The sequence below is a fragment of the Podarcis raffonei genome, chromosome 7, assembly GCF_027172205.1.
Source record: "Podarcis raffonei isolate rPodRaf1 chromosome 7, rPodRaf1.pri, whole genome shotgun sequence".
In the NCBI taxonomy this organism is placed as follows: domain Eukaryota; kingdom Metazoa; phylum Chordata; class Lepidosauria; order Squamata; family Lacertidae; genus Podarcis; species Podarcis raffonei.
In genome coordinates, this window is record NC_070608.1 from 23872411 (window position 1) to 23889383 (window position 16973).

A 16973-nucleotide genomic window follows, 5' to 3' on the forward strand; every position below is an offset into this window, starting at 1 on the left:
AAATACCTGAAGTGTTTATCCAAGTTCATGACCAGGTAGGAGATCGATTTAAATCACTCTGAGGTACCCCTACAAACCACAGCAGCCAACTCCTAGGGGTCATGAGGCCTTCAGCCCCCACAATAAAATATTTGAGGGGCTGGGCCCCCGCAAAGTTGATGGGCATTCCCATTCAAATGGAGCGTGTGCATTGCGTCATGTGATCAATTATGTGGGGCAGGGCTTACCTGGGACCCCACAATATTTTATTCAAGTTGGCACCCCTGCTACAAACTATTCTGATCACCTCAGCCAGCAGCAAAAAATCTGCTTCTAAGAGGCTAGGAAATGCCAAGAGTCCTTATGGTGACAGATATCAACCCATACCAACTTCTAGCAAGCCACAGGCAAAACATGAGTTTCTCTGGAATGGCATGCTAAACCCATCAGTGAAATACAGATTTAAGACAGCACAATAGCTCTGAGCACAGGAGCCTATTCAGGGATCAAAACTCTTGGAAGTACAATGATCTACAGGAGACAACGAAACATTTACACATTGCAAGGCTCTTCCATATGTGCTCTGAACACAACCAAGCAATTACTCATGAAAACACAACCCTGAACACAGATTGCACACTGCTTAAAATCAAAACTTGCAGCGCCCAAAATAAGCACCAGTCTTGGCTGTATTATGTGGAACACACATTCCAACCAGTACATTGGAAGGAAATGATTAAAGCTCAACAACCTGCATTACAACTGAACTCAGAAATGTTTTTTAAAAAGAGGAGAAAGAGGGGGAAAGCAGATTTCAAACAGGGGCATTAGAACAGCAAATCACTATATTTCAATCTTTTTCCTAAGTGGTTAAAGAACTATGCAGCAACTCCAAAACCCTTTTTATATGCACACCTGGGAAGAATTCTGAATCCTGTTACTTTCCTCAGCATTACCCTGATGTGGTTTCGACCAGATGTTTAAATGTTACAACATGTACATTTTCTTCTCTTCTTCTAAGGCAAAAGGAAAATAAGAGGAATATTTGACTTCACTCCACAAGAGACCTATTTAATAGTTTGGTGGTTATGTAAGTAAAGGTAGCTTGGCTAAGTCAATGTTGACGACATACAGAATGACATGATCCTAATGAGTTGGAAAATATTGGCTCTCCTGAGATTTAACCAGATGCTACTGCGCTGAGAAAGCTACTGTATTATTGAATTTCATTTTTATGAGGTAAAATTTATTATTCAACCATTAAGGTATCCCACATGAAGTCTTGCATAAAATAGTTTTGCAGTTACTTTCTGGAAAGTAGATTTTATTTTAACTTTAATACATCATTTACATGAAGGATGCAAATGCCTATTTGATCACCTTAAGCAGAGAAATTTAAGGTCTGCAAGTAATTTTCCTAAAAATACCAGATTAATGGAACTGGACTGTCAACAAAATTATGAACTACCTGAACAGTACAAGGAGAGTGCAACAGCAATTCCAGTTTCCTGAGAAAACCAAAGCATGTGCAACTGCATCTATGCTTTCCTAGCATTCTAGCAGGCCTATTGCCAGACATTTTAGGTGCACTAAATATAACCATTTAATGAGAACTCTAAAAGAGGAGATGATAGCTTTTATTAATGTAGTTATTCAGTTTAAAACAAATAATATTAAACCTAGATCTTCACTTCGGACATCTTTATCTAGTACCTTTCTAGTACAGATTATTCTAGAATACACATAAAAAGTAAAGTAGGTTTGTGATAAACAGAAATTTGAAAACATACTGAAAGGCCTATAATTGCCAGTGGCAATCTTTCGCTGGTAAACTCATTCTTTTGTGCAATGTGTGCAGCAAGTATTTTTTTTGCTAAGATTTCTTCCCAGTTATACAAATAAAATTATGCTACTAATATAATTAGTAAGTAGAAAGTAGGAAAAAACCACTGGGCCGGTAAGATACAATCTAAACCAAATCCCTTATGAATACACAGTGGAAGTGAGGAACAGGTTTAAGGATTTAGATTTGCTGGACAGAGTGCCTGAAGAACTATGGGTGGAGGCTCGCAGCATTATACAGGAGGCAGCAACTAAAACCATCCCAATGAAAAAGAAATGCAAGAAAGCAAAGTGGCTGTCCAACGAGGCCTTACAAATAGCGGGGGAGAGAAGGCAAGCAAAATGCGAGGGAGATAGTGAAAGATACAGGAAATTGAATGCAGATTTCCAAAGAATAGCAAGGAGAGACAAGAAGGCCTTCTTAAACGAGCAATGCAAAGAAATAGAGGAAAACAACAGAATGGGAAGAACCAGAGATCTGTTCAAGAAAATCGGAAATATGAAAGGAACATTTCGTACAAAGATTACCATAATAAAGGACAAAAGTGGTAAGGAACTAACAGAAGCAGAAGACATCAAGAAGAGGTGGCAAGAATACACAGAGGAATTATACCAGAAAGATATGGATGTCTCATACACCCCAGGTAGTGTGATTGCTGACCTTGAGCCAGACATCCTGGAGAGTGAAGTCAAATGGGCCCTAGAAAGCACTGCAAATAACAAGGCCAGTGAAAGTGATGGTATTCCAGCTGAACTATTTAAAATTTTAAAAGATGATGCTGTTAAAGTGCTACACTCAATATGCCAGCAAGTTTGGAAAACTCAGCAGTGGCCAGAGGATTGGAGAAGATCAGTCTACATCCCAATCCCAAAGAAGGGCAGTGCCAAAGAATGCTCCGACTACCGCACAATTGCACTCATTTCACACGCTAGCAAGGTTATGCTTAAAATTCTACAAGGAAGGCTCAAGCAGTATGTGGAGACCAAGAACTCCCAGAAGTGCAAGCTGGATTTAGAAGAGGCAGAGGAACCAGAGACCAAATTGCAAACATGCGCTGGATTATGGAGAAAGCTAGAGAGTTCCAGAAAGACATCTACTTCTGCTTCATTGACTATGCAAAAGCCTTTGACTGTGTCGACCACAGCATACTATGGCAAGTTCTTAAAGAAATGGGAGTGCCTGATCACCTCATCTGTCTCCTGAGAAATCTCTATGTGGGACAAGAAGCTACAGTTAGAACTGGATATGGAACAACTGATTGGTTCAAAATTGGGAAAGGAGTACGACAAGGCTGTATAATGTCTCCCTGCTTATTTAACATATATGCAGAATTCATCATGCGAAAGGCTGGGCTGGATGAATCCGAAGCCGGAATTAAGATTGCCGGAAGAAATATCAACAACCTCAGATATGCAGATGACACAACCTTGATGGCAGAAAGTGAGGAGGAATTAAAGAACCTTTTATTGAGGGTAAAAAAGGAGAGCGCAAAATCTGGTCTGAAGCTCAACATCAAAAAAACGAAGATCATGGCCACTGGTCCCATCACCTCCTGGCAAATAGAAGGGGAAGAAATGGAGGCAGAAAGAGATTTTACTTTCTTGGGCTCCATGATCACTGCAGATGGTGACAGCAGTCACAAAATTAAAAGACGCCTGCTTCTTGGGAGAAAAGCAATGACAAACCTAGACAGCATCTTAAAAAGTAGAGACATCACTTTGCCAACAAAGGTCCGTATAGTTAAAGCTATGGTTTTCCCAGTAGTGATGTATGGAAGTGAGAGCTGGGCCATAAAGAAGGCTGATCGCCGAAGAATTGATGCTTTTGAATTATGGTGCTGGAGGAGACTCTTGAGAGACCCATGGACTGCAAGAAGATCAAGCGTATCCATTCTTAAGGAAATCAGCCCTGAGTGCTCACTGGAAGGACAGATCGTGAAGCTGAGGCTCCAATACTTTGGCCACCTCATGAGAAGAGAAGACTCCCTGGAAAAGACCCTGGTGTTGGGAAAGATGGAGGGCACAAGGAGAAGGGGACGACAGAGGATGAGATGGTTGGATGGTGTTCTTGAAGCTACCAGCATGAGTTTGATCAAACTGCGGGAGGCAGTGGAGGACAGAAGTGCCTGGCGTGCTCTGGTCCATGGGGTCACGAAGAGTCGGACACGACTAAACGACTAAACAACAACAACAACTAATATAATTATTACAGGCAAACCAAAATATAGTGTCTTGCCTAAAGTCACCTAAGAAGTTCAGGGCTGAAACAAAAGTTTGACCACTTCACACTCTACTAATTCAATATACTTTAATAACTTTCCCAAGATAAACTGATTTTTACTTAGGCAAACAAATAAATTTCCATTTTCTACCCAAACGTATTTTAACAATAACAGTTGATTATGAAACATAAATGTTCATGAGTAGTTCTTGTAACTCTGGCAATATATTTATATCCCATTGTATTTATTTATTTCTGAAACGTATGTCCTTCAACAGCCAATCAGCATTCCCTGGGCAAAAATCATTCATTGCTTTTGAATGGTCCTTAGAAAGAGTATTAAAGAGAATTCACCTACTTTTAAATTTTCTTTAGAATAAATTGGTTGGGGGGAAACTGAATGAAAGCCAATAAACTGAAACTTAATCCAGACAAGACTGAGGCACTGTTCATGGTGGTTCCCTAGACCAGATGGGTGGGAAGTAGCCTGTTCTTGATGGAGTTACGCTCCCTCTGAAGGAGGAGGTAACTAGGTTGGGAATACTTATGGCTCCACCAGCGTCACTTGAGGGTCAAGTGGCCTCTAGGGCACATGAGCCTCGGCTGGTGGCCCAGTTACGCTCCTCCTATCTGGAGAGGGCTAGCCTAATTTTAAACAAATAAGACCATCCCCACGAGCATCCCACCATTCTGAAGGAACGTTCTTTTTAGCATTCTATTCCATTCACAACACAACAATCGCCCTATCACATTATGCCTGAACATGGAAAAGCAACACAAATAGGGGACATGGAAGTCTGCAGGGGGAGTAGTTTACCCTGCACATACACATACACACAGACAGAGAGAGGGGGGGAGGGAAGGAGGGAGGGAGGGAGGGAGGGAGGGAGAGAGAGAGAGAGAGAGAGAGAGAGAGAGAGCAAGAGAGAGAGAGAGATCGTAGCATGGTCCTTGGATTTATACACACACACACACACACACACACACACACACAGAGGGGGAGGGAGGGAGAGAATGAGAGAGGTCCCTTTGTGTGTCTGTTTCCAGTGTGTGCCTCAGCTCCTTGACAACATTGTGCTAATCTTTCAGAGGAAGGTGGTCAGCTTTGCTGAGGGAAGGAGGGGGGGTCTAGGTCTAGGAGCCACCATTCCTTTCCTCAAAGGCTATCCCCTCAGAGTTGCCATTTTCCCCTTTTCGTACTACATCCTGCACCACATAAGGACAAAAAGGCGTGGGGGGTGCTCAGGAGAAAAGTAACAAAGAGCTACCTTCTTTTACATGCTGTTCTTACCTTTGTGTCTCAAGATTGAAAGGAAAAATGTACAGTGGTACCTCGGGTTACATACGCTTCAGGTTACATACGCTTCAGGTTACAGAATTCACTAACCCAGAAATAGCATCTCGGGTTAAGAACTTTGCTTCAGGATGAGAACAGAAATCGACGGCAGCATGCAGTGGCAGCGGAAGGCCCATTAGCTAAAGTGGTACCTCAGGTTAAGAACAGTTTCAGGTTAAGAACGGACCTCTGGAACGAATTAAGTACTTAACCCGAAGTACCACTGTAGTGTTTTCTGGAGCGAATAAGGAGCGAGATGACCCATTCGTTTCCACACAAAGCTGCAATGGAGTTTAAGAGGGTTGCCAAGCTTCCACCAAAGGAGAGAAACCAGCTTTCTGGCAACAACCGGCCTGTCCTGGATGGGAAACTATCCTGAGCTTCTCATGACGCTTAAATCCAGCAGCCATTTTAAGCACCCACCACAAGGTGCTGCAGCCTACACTCCACTAAGAAACATAAAGGTAAAGGTAAAGGTACCCCTGCCCGTACGGGCCAGTCTTGACAGACTCTAGGGTTGTGCGCCCATCTCACTCAAGAGGCCGGGGGCCAGCGCTGTCCGGAGACACTTCCGGGTCACGTGGCCAGCATGACATCGCTGCTCTGGCGAGCCAGAGCCGCACACGGAAACGCTGTTTACCTTCCCGCCAGTAAGCGGTCCCTATTTATCTACTTGCACCCGGGGGTGCTTTCGAATTGCTAGGTTGGCAGGCGCTGGGACCGAGCAACGGGAGCGCACCCCGCCGCGGGGATTCGAACCGCCGACCTTTCGATCGGCAAGCCCTAGGCACTGAGGCTTTTACCCACAGCGCCAATTCACTAACAGTACAGTACTGCTTACACATTTCCCATCAAATTTACTAGGCCTCAGTACTGCAGTCAGGCACTTTCACCCACAGATGAGGGGAAGGGGGAGCAACTGCTTCAAAAGAGAAAACGCTAATAGGAGCAATGCTTCTCCCATATGCCTGCTCTGAGACACTGAGAGGAAAAAAACAGACTGGAGCAACCACAATGCTGTTGGTAAAATTCTTGAGGTTAAAAAGGGTGAGAAAATAGGAGAGATTCACGGGAGTATTATTTTGGGGGTATTAATTGCAGCAACTTTACTGCTTCTCTTGGCATCTGTGAGCTCTGCTGGGTGCCACTTTAAGGTTTCTGGAAGCCGCTGGACCAGAACTGGCATGCCAACTCTCCTTCCTCAACCATGCGCATGCTTGTGGGAGTGTGGCAGCTGGGTGGGTCACACCACAGCCATGGATCTTGGGTGGTCCCTTCATCTCCCTCCCCCAAAGGAGGAGAGGAAAGGGCTCACTCTGTGGGGGAACAACTGCAGTGGGTGCCATGATGCTGCTCTATTTCTTAGCCTTGACTCCCAGGCAGGTGGAAAGCAGAGAGGAAAAAATAAACCTCTGAAGTAAACCGCTTTGAAACCTATTTTGACATTAAACAGTATATAAATTAATAAATAATAGTAATTATGCACAGCCCCCCCCCAAATGGTTCTAACTAGCCTCTTTGATTCAGCACAATGGGTGTATTCCTGCTCTGTACACAAGTGCGCAAAACCAAGCCAGGTAAGCCACGGGGCAAAAGGTAATCTTTCCTGATGAATTCTGTTTTCTTCTCAGGCTTTAAAGTGTACGGGCGTCTCTCTACCTATGCGGAGGTTACTGTGGCGATCACACAGGGTCCCCAGATGTTTCACCATCTACTGATCCCTGTGCCACCACTTTATTTCTTGCTGCTGCCACCCAGGCCCTACCTGGTACAATACTGAGTCCGGTCAGGGTTAAATTGGAACATAAACTTCTGTTTATTTATTGCAGTTTAACAAGCGTGTGGTTTCATAAACGGTATCGGTCAATTACAATCATGGGGCGCCTATCCAGACCTATAACTTCCGCTACCTGCTTTCACTCACTAAACCACCTCTCAGATATTTACTTGTCTTCCTAGCTCCTAACTGTTCCTGACGCAGCTTATTTCGCTACACTAACTCAACCTACTCACAACTCTATCCCAATTCACTCCCTCTCCAACCAACCACCAAACTCCCAACGAACTCCTCCCTTTGCCCCTCCCAGAGCTGGTTTTATAGTCCCTCTGACTCTACCCCCCTGGGTTCTGATTGGGTAACTTGTTTTACTATTTCACCTCCAGCACTCTCATATGTTAATGTCACAGTTACGTTCTGCACCCCCGTGTGCATAAGTGAAATCACATAAAGTGGGCAGCACCCTCTAAAAAGCCTGTAAATGCCTATTTTCCCCTGGTCTCCAGCTCTCTCTCCTATCCAGACTAGAATATCTAGAGTTGAAGCTCTAAAGTCAGCTGGAGGATGTGCAGGAACGCTGCTGCTGCTGTGCTAACTTGCGTGTCAGCTGTTAGGCAGGGAAGCTGAGCAGCCTAAATAAAGTTCTGGTGCTCCTGAGGTCTATTTGGGGCTTCCTATGCCCTCACTAGGGTCCCCTTTGGGCTCTGCAGAGGTTTTCCCCGTAAGCCACAAGGGCTCTCCAGCTCCCGCCATTTCCTGATATGATTCTATTCCTGGTGCCATGCGTATACACGGTCACACGTAAGTGGGGAGGTGCCTGTATTTATTTACTCATTCATTCAATTTAATACCTGCCCCATCCACCATTCACAACACAGAAAAGTCCAAGGTAGAGTGGGTGCAATGGCGCATGTAGTGAAAGAAACAGAGTATCTTCCATATTTTTCTTTACACTAAAAGTTGTTTTGCATTTTTCCCAGGCATAACAACAGAGCAAGATAGAAACACATTTAGAAGACAGACATAAACATTCACTACAGCATATAAAGCTGTTACAGAAGCCTGTCTTCATACTTTAAAGACAAAACATCCTACCCTCCCTCCAAACATTGCAACCTCTAAACATTTACAATTCTGCAACCAATATAATACAGTAAAATATATACTCTGTCCTGGTTCAAGTCACTCCTGGTTGAAACACACGGAACCAAGATCTATACGTTTTATTCCAAAGGTTTACATGTAAATTTCCTTAGGTTACTATATTATGACACATCCAAAATGAAGAAAAGCAATTTTAAAAGCATGTAGAAGCTTTTGCAAAGAGTGAAGCCTAGTGACTTCTTAATCTATAAGCAGAAAGTTTCACTGATACTACATTCAAACTGATTTTCCAACTAAAATGTATTTAAATGCTAGATTCTAAAGATAAAGTTCAATATATGAAAACTAAAAGCAATACTGTACTGGGGCAGTGATATCAGTTAAGTATACTGGTAAGAAAAAAAATAGTATTTACCTGATGGTTGAAAGACTTCATTCACTAAAGCTTCATTCACAACTGGTGAACTAACATTTCCAGTATAAGCCCAACTCTGCCAAATAGCTTGCATTAGGAAGGTCTGGGCTCTTGTTGCTTGAATTGTCAGACTTGGAAGCTCAAATATACATTCTTTAACTGCAACATGAGAACGCTTGGACCTAGAAAATACAACAGAAACAAAAATATGATTAAATCTGTATACAGGCTTATTGGCAGAAATGGCAAATGGCAAATCCCTAGGAGAGGCAACACTGGAAAAGCTCACTGAAAACGTGGCTAGTTCATGTTCATTTTATGTGAACTTTAAAAATTAGTGATTTACAACAAACATAAGGCAATAGTACAATTATTTTGCTAAAGATTATACATTGAATGTGAACATGTTCCAAAAATGAATCTCCGAACCTCACATTCTCACAAAACCTATAGCTAGTTTGTATTTGAATTCCACAAAACTTCCATGTTTATAACCAGTCTACAATATTCACAGGGATGCGGGTGGCACTGTGGTCTAAACCACAGAGCCTAGGGCTTGCCGGTCAGAAGATTGGCAGTTCGAATCCCCACGACGGGGTGAGCTCCCGTTGCTCGGTCCCAGCTCCTGCCAACCTAGCAGTTCGAAAGCACATCAAAGTGCAAGTAGATAAATAGGTACCACTCCAGTGGGAAGGTAAATGATGTTTCCGTGCACTGCTCTGGTTTGCCAGAAGCGGCTTAGTCATGCTGGCCACATGACCTGGAAGCTGTACACCGGCTCCCTCGGCCAATAAAGCGAGATGAGCGCCGCAACCCCAGAGTCATCCACAACTGGACCTAACGGTCAGGGGTCCCTTTACCTTTTTACAATATTCACCTCTTCCCCTGATGTAGACAAGGGGAATAGCATATAACAATTTAGATACTTCTTCAACAATTCAAAAGTTCTACACATACTAAGACAATAACACATACTAAGGCAGAAGGACGTCAACTTGTATAAGGATTCACACTACAAGCAACATGGAGCTGTTGCCAAAAAGCATAAACCTATGTCAAGTTCTCCCTCTCTGTAACACATATTAAACTTACTGTGTTCTCATTTTGTGCATTCTCTGGCCCCAACAGCCACTGATATAGATTGTTCATTGAGAGAGACAGGAATAAATTCTGGTTGAGAACTCTGTAAAGTGATGTTAAAGCCAGGTATCCCCACTGGGATCTAACAGGGAACTCTGTTCTAAACAAACTAAGATCATGGAGCTGAAGCCAGCTTGCAATGGGAGGATGAGAGAACTGAGGCAAGAGCATGTGGGTCCAACTTGGTGGACCATGGGGTTATTACATCCAAACTGGCCCAATGAGAAATATTAAGTGTTATGATACATTATGGAGAGAGAAGGGAAAAGTACAATTCAACAGAGGGCCGGCCTCTCCTTCAGCATGTTTGTATTTATCAAAATGTGTACTTCTACCTCTAGTTCATCAGAAGTTCTCAGAAAATTGGCCCCAAGATGCCAATTTGCATGGACTAAAACTTAGCCACCATGTTGTTTGTTGCTTCAGGGCCTGTCTGCAAAAAGCTTGTTTTAAGATAAGTTAGTGAGAATTTTAGAAGGCCCGTGCCAAAGTCATGAAACAGAGAGCTGATTGCTAAGAGGCTGAACTCCAAATCAGGAATGAATGAATCTTGCATCTGCCATGAACTCCCTAGGTGGCCAGTCTCTCTTAACCTGTCAGTAATAATACTGACCCTCCTTACAACATTTTGCAAGGATTCCTATACAAAGAGATAAAGCATGTGAAGTGCTTTGAACACTTGAAAGTCATACAAATGCAATTTATTTATCATTAATTATTACTTCTGGAACAAGAGGATCTTGGTATAAACTGATCGCAGAAGTGTCTGTGGCTTCGTCGCTATAGAGCTTTCGGCAAATGTTAAAGACGCAGCTCTTTACCGTTCACTTTGACACCTGACATGTGTTTTCAGGTTCCATATTATTCCTGTGGTTCTGTTCTGTTTGGACTGTTTAAATTTTTATACTGTCGTAACTTGCCCTGGCAGCTGCTGATGAAGGGCAGATTTTTGTTGTTGTCATTAAGAATCTATACCATATCTGAAGTGTAAGACTTGAGATTCCTAATCTCAGGGTTGTCTGTTTGAGCTCCACGTTGGGCAAAAGATTTCTGCAAGGCTAGATTGACCCTCATGGTCCCTTCCAGCTGTACAATTATTTGATTCTAATCTATTATTCTAATTCAAATATTTTACGTAATTGTGTTTTTATTGAACCAAATTGCTCTTCTGAATATTGAACACTACATGTAATTTGTGAGCAGACCACATAGTGGGAATGTAAAGTGTCATGAACTAAGCATGGACGTAAGCATTGACAGAGAATCTCTAAATTCCAAGGAAGCATTTTCATGAAAATAAATGCACGTGGGTTTAAACATCAGTAGCAATAACAACTATTCGTAATGCAGAATCTTTGAATAACTTTATTTTAAAACAAGCCTCTGCTTTGATGGGAAATACAGCCACTGTACTGAACTACAGTGACGTTTAAACTTACAGCTTTCACATAAAAAATTCCCTGATGGCTAGTAACACTGTATTAAATAAAAAAAAATTAACAATATGCAAATTTTTAAACTTACTGTATTTTTAATACTTCCTTTGGGAGAAAGATACTGATTTTCAGTGAATGGGGAGAACTTAAAGAAAATATTACACACTCAAAAGCAGGACACATACAAAAAATCAGTACATTCTACTGTACCATATGTGCAGCAAATGTTTCTGAGAGGGTTTTTTTTTTTTTTTAGCTTCAATTGCCTTTAGATGAAAAGCTATTTTATAATATAATAATATAAAGTTTTGAAAACATTTTCCTGTAGTCAGAGTAAAATGCAAATGAATGTAAGAATGATCATCATCATGTCAAACAGATCTCTCATCTTTTATCTTTAGTTTTGGTAATGTTTTGCTATGAATTTGTTGTAACACCAAATTGTTTTAAAAGGTATTTCCATTTATTGTCTATAAAGCATCTGTTTCACAACTTCTGTCCTTAAAAATGGACCTTCAACATATGCCTATTTAGCAGAACAGATTAAAAAACTATCAATCCAATTATTATTCTTTAGGGTGAAATAAACCTTAGTAGAGCTAAGGGAATCTGCCACTCATTAAAGCTGAAGTTGGAACATTTCCAGTATAAATTTAAGGAAAGAAGAACAAGCAATGTTTGCCATGCTTTGGCATGGAATTTCTTTTAAAAAAAGATTCTGTCCTAAGTGAATTACTTTAAAGTTCATTTGTTTTTCTCTCTAACTTGCTTACCCTGATGCAAGTTGCCTTAAAGTGTTTAGATAAATCTGACATACTGCTAAAGCAATTCTAATCCCTGTTCTTGAATGTGAAAATGAATTGACCCTCTATGTGAAGGGACTAATGTAACCAATCCATGCAAGTCCACAGGCTCGCTGTGAAATATTAGCAATGTGTACCTTTAGAAACAGCAACCCATTCCTTTAAAATCAACACCTCATAGTGATTGAATGAACATAGCAGCGAACAGCTGGCTCCAAAAGTTTATACAGAGTCCCCAAATGTAAGACTGGAACCTGCCAAGTATTTCCAAAAATTAATTTTTTTTATTACTCATATCCTGTACAGTAAAATAAGATTAGTTCATTTTTTCCAACACAAGACCAGTAACCTGCTACCAGAACCTAGTGATGACTTGGGGCCAGGGTGTGTGTGTGTGTGTTGCTTTTTTTAAAAAATGGATACATTTCAGTTGGCACTTACACAATTGATTAAAAAAAATTTTTAGCATGCTTAGCTCTTTGGAAAAAGAAATATTTGCAAGTATACTGATAGTGGTATTGATCATTTAGTTAAAACACCAACTTCATTTTACCAATCACTTACACATGTCAGCAGCCAAATAATGTGCATCACTTCCGTACAGTCACAAGGCTGTTTGTTTTTCCTTGCCATCTTTGAAGTAATATTAATTTAAATTTAATAACGGTAGTGGTGGTGATGATAAAGAGAGATATGCAAGTCTGCCATTTTTTACTTATACCCAAGCACATATGGATAGACCAACACTTTGGAATACGAATGTCACACTTAACTTTGTAAATCCAACCACAATTTCCCTTACCACTCTCAAACATCATGTACCTTACAGTTTTCAAGGATCACTAGTGAACAGGTTCTTTTGCTACAAGAAGAAACATGCTCATGATTTTGTAACATAGAAATTATGGACAGAACACCATGTCTTTAAATTAAATATACATGCACATATGCACTTTTTATCTACTTTCCATATAAATCTGTTCATTCAGGGTAACAAATTGGTATTAAAGGCTGATCCATGTATACGATGCACTTTTTCTATGCCAATAAAGGAGACTGATTGATTGATTATTGACTGGTGTAGGATCCAACTATTAAATACCAAAGCCAATTAATAAAATTATAACATTGTATCGTTATTAGTAGTACTGCAGTGTTATAAGAGAGAGGGTGCAGTGCTCCCTCTTTGTTCGCAAGAATACTTACTGAATGGTATCAACTAGGTGTGGTGGGAACAGTTCAATTCATTTAAACAAAGAACTTCTCCAACCATACAGAACAGCCTTCACCAGCTGGTGCCCTCTGGATGTTTTGGATTACAACTTGCATTAGTCCCAGACTGTGCTGGCTAGGGCTGATGGGAACTATAGTCCAAAATATGTGGAGGCCTCAGTTTAAGGTAAAGGGACCCCTGACCATTAGGTCCAGTCGTGACCGACTCTGGGGTTGCGGCGCTCATCTTGCTTTATTGGCTGAGGGAGCCGGCGTACAGCATGACTAAGCCACTTCTGGCAAACCAGAGCAGCGCACGGAAACGCCGTTTACCTTCCCGCCGGAGCGGTACCTATTTATCTACTTGCACTTTGACGTGCTTTCAAACTGCTAGGTTGGCAGGAGCAGGGACCAAGCAACGGGAGATCACCCCCTTGTAGGGATTTGAACCGCCGACCTTCTGATCGGCAAGTCCTAGGCTCTGTGGTTTAACCCACAGCGCCACCCGTGTCCCTTGGCCATCAGTTTAGCAAAGGCTAATATAGAAAGAGCAGGAAGAGATCAAATTTTAACAGCAGAAGGCATGTGTAAAAGAGGGGTGGGGAACCCTCCCATGCATAGTGCTGATTTCATTCCACAGCAAATATCCCAAATGGTTTAGGCCTAGTCTTTTAGTAGCTCAGCCTGAAGCCTTAGATTAGCAGTACCCGGAGGTCCAGCGGTCCGCCAACCCCGTGGCCAGAGGGGAAAAACAATTCCAGAGACTTCTTGGTCAGAGAAAAGAGATTTATTGAGATCTGCGCAGAGGCAGCCAGTGGAGTCCTCTCCAAAGACTGGCTACGCCCAATTTCACATTTGCAAACTTTCTTATACCTTGAAAACACCCTTCCCTCCCCCAAGCTTCCCCAAAACCTCCTCCAATCAGCTGGCAAGTTTTAGCTTACTTCCTTATATGGCATATGGCTATCTAAACGCCCCTCCTTCCCTTGTTCGTGTGTTCTTCTCTTGCATTACTGCATCAGAGAGCATGTGCAGAGAGTACTGCAGTTTCTACTTAGCTGAGAGAAAAAAACAGGAAATGAGCTTCCCTGCTAGCCAGCAGAAAGAGGAAGTAGCTCCCAGCTTGCAAAGCCGCTGCTCGCTGTCTGCTAGCCGGCAGAAAGAGGAAGTGGGCCTCTTCCCAATTCAGCAAAGCAGGATAATATGCAATTTTAACAGAGCAATTTAGAAAAGAATTTATCAGAGCAGAACAATTTACTTAAATATAAAATACAGGGAATACCTTCCCTGTCCCTTCATTCCCTCCTCTTCTTTTGGGACAACCTATCTCCTAGGTTCGTCCTGGTCTCTCGGGTTTATAATCCTGGGGAAGAGCAATAAGGGCCATGATTCTTTTTGCATCACACCTTGTAAGCATTGCACGAAGCAGGATATACAGAAGCAAAAAAAAAAAAGCAGAAGGATTAACAGCGGCCCTGCTAATAATACCACAATATGCCTGAGCCAACTGCCATGAGGCAGCCAGGAATATAACCAACCCCATAGATCACCTCCTGTAGTTTTCAGCGGGTTCCTGGCTATCATTGTTTCCATGTGATCAATGGTGACTGAAATATTATCTAGGACATATCTATTTTATTGCTGAAGGGCCCACTGATACTCGTGCTCTATCAGCTGCCTTGCTTTTTGGGAGGTTGTGTCCCACCTCTCTGAGGAGGAGCTTATTATCTTAACCAATTTTCCCACCTGTCCTTGTGGATGCTTAATACTCTCATGATTTCCTCCCAACACACTGTATCCGAAAGGGGCTTCTCCCTCTACATATATTAACATATACCCACAGGAATATATATATCCACCCTTGCAGAGGCCTGACACACGGAGTGACCATATCAAAGAGTTCTGGCCCCAATATCAAAAGTCCTGGCGGTGCCTTAAAATTTGCTGGGGAAAAAAGTCTCTACGTTGGGGACGCTGCCCGCGGGCGTCCCTCCCATCCACTTGTCCAGCCGTCTGGCGCTCTTCTGGAGATGGTTAGCTTCAGAGGATCATCAGGATTTGGTGTAACTGTCCAATCTAAAATAGCCTTCTTCACTTAAGTGTGGTGGACCCAAGGGGTGAGGTAACAGCAGTGGGCCTGGGTCCACCTGTTAAGAAAGAGACAAAATCTCGGGAGAGTTACTGCACATAATTATCAAACTGCACATTTTGACTAGCATGGGGGGTTATTGCAAAACTGAGTGGACAAAGGCTGGTCCATTGTCAGATCCTATTGACCTAGGTAGTCCATAGCGGGGCATGATCTCCCTAAGCAGGCACCTGGTTACTTCAAATGCCTTTTCAGTTCTGGTGGGCCAGGCTTCAACCCATCCTGTATACGTGCAGATCGCCACGAACAGGTAGCGGTATGGTCCACAGCGGGGCAATTCAGTGAAATCCACAACAAGGTCTTCCATGGGTGCAGTTCCACTATGCTGAATCCCCGGGGGAGCCAAGGGTCCGGTTCTAGGATTATTCTTTTGACACAGCAGGCATTTCCTGGAGATCTGGGCTGCCAGTTGATAAAGGTGGGCTATATAGAAGCACTGCTTCAGCTGTCTGGTTGTGGCATCTGGTCCCATGTAGGTGGACTCATGGTATCTCTGAGTAATCTGCTGAGAAAGGGACTCTGGAATCCATATTCTGTCATCATGAGTAAGGTACCATCCTTCTTTGGACATGGTCAGCCCCTGGGCATCTGCAGTGTCCCTTTCCTTTTTGGTGTATATTGGCTTATCAGCGGTGTTCAAGATCCTTCCAGGGACCAGTGCTCCAATAACTGACGCGGGAGCTGGTTCCCTGGCTGCTTCCTTGGCCACTCTGTCTGCTAGTCGGTTTCCTCTGGCCACTTCTCCTAGTCCAGTTTTGTGTCCATAACAATGGATAACTGCCACTGCCTTGGGCTCCCATACAGCATCCAGAAGGTTCAATAAGGCTTGTGGGTGGGCCACCTGGTTTCCTCTGGAGGTAAGCAAACCTCTTTCCTTCCATAAGGCTCCATGGGCATGTAAAGTCAGAAAGGCATACTTAGAGTATAAATGTTTATCTTCTGTCCCTTTGCTAGGGTCAGGGCTCTAGGTATGCCACTGGCTGTTGCCAGCTTCCCAATTTTGGCACAAAACCCTTTTCGCTGTCCCTTGGTCCTCATCCACGAATAGAGTAAAGGGTTTCTCAGGGTTTGGGATGCCAAGCGCTGGGGCTTGCTGTAGTGCCCTCTTCAAATCCACGAAGGCTTGCTGTTGTTCTGTGCTTCAAACAAAGGGGTCTCTCTCAGTTCCTCTGGTTGACTCATGTAGAGGCTTGGCAATGATGCTGTAATTAAATATCCATATCCTACAAAATCCTGCAGACCCCAGAAAGCCACAGAGTTCTCTGCAGTTCTTTGGCTCTGGTATCAGGATAATAGCCTGCTTCCTTTCTTCACTGGTAACAAAAGGGTGTTCCACTGTGATTGGCATTGCCTCAAGATCCTATGTTGGAGCAGTCGCTCTAGATGCACCTACACTCCTTCAGTCGCCCTTCGTGGGATGGGATACTTATTTACTGCAACAGGATTGACAAATGGCTTGGGCTTCACAATTATTGGTGGGATATTCTTTGCCATTCCTGGGGGGTTCACTTGTTCCAGAATACTGGCGGGGATGGGTCCCTCCTCTTCTTTTATTATCA

General features: G+C 42.8%; 1 protein-coding gene across 7 annotated transcripts in view; it reads right to left on the minus strand.

The window, feature by feature from the left end:
• VPS13B (vacuolar protein sorting 13 homolog B) overlaps positions 1 to 16973 on the minus strand; it is a 370069-nt gene that overhangs the window by 289329 nt on the left and 63767 nt on the right. For all 7 annotated transcript variants that reach the window (XR_008331404.1, XM_053395521.1, XM_053395520.1 and 4 more), the window contains exon 17: positions 8675 to 8856. Coding sequence is in view for 6 of the 7 variants with exons in the window: in XM_053395521.1 (XP_053251496.1) it covers positions 8675 to 8856 (182 nt within the window). In the remaining variant the exon portion in view is untranslated. The remainder of the gene's footprint in view (positions 1 to 8674; positions 8857 to 16973) is intronic.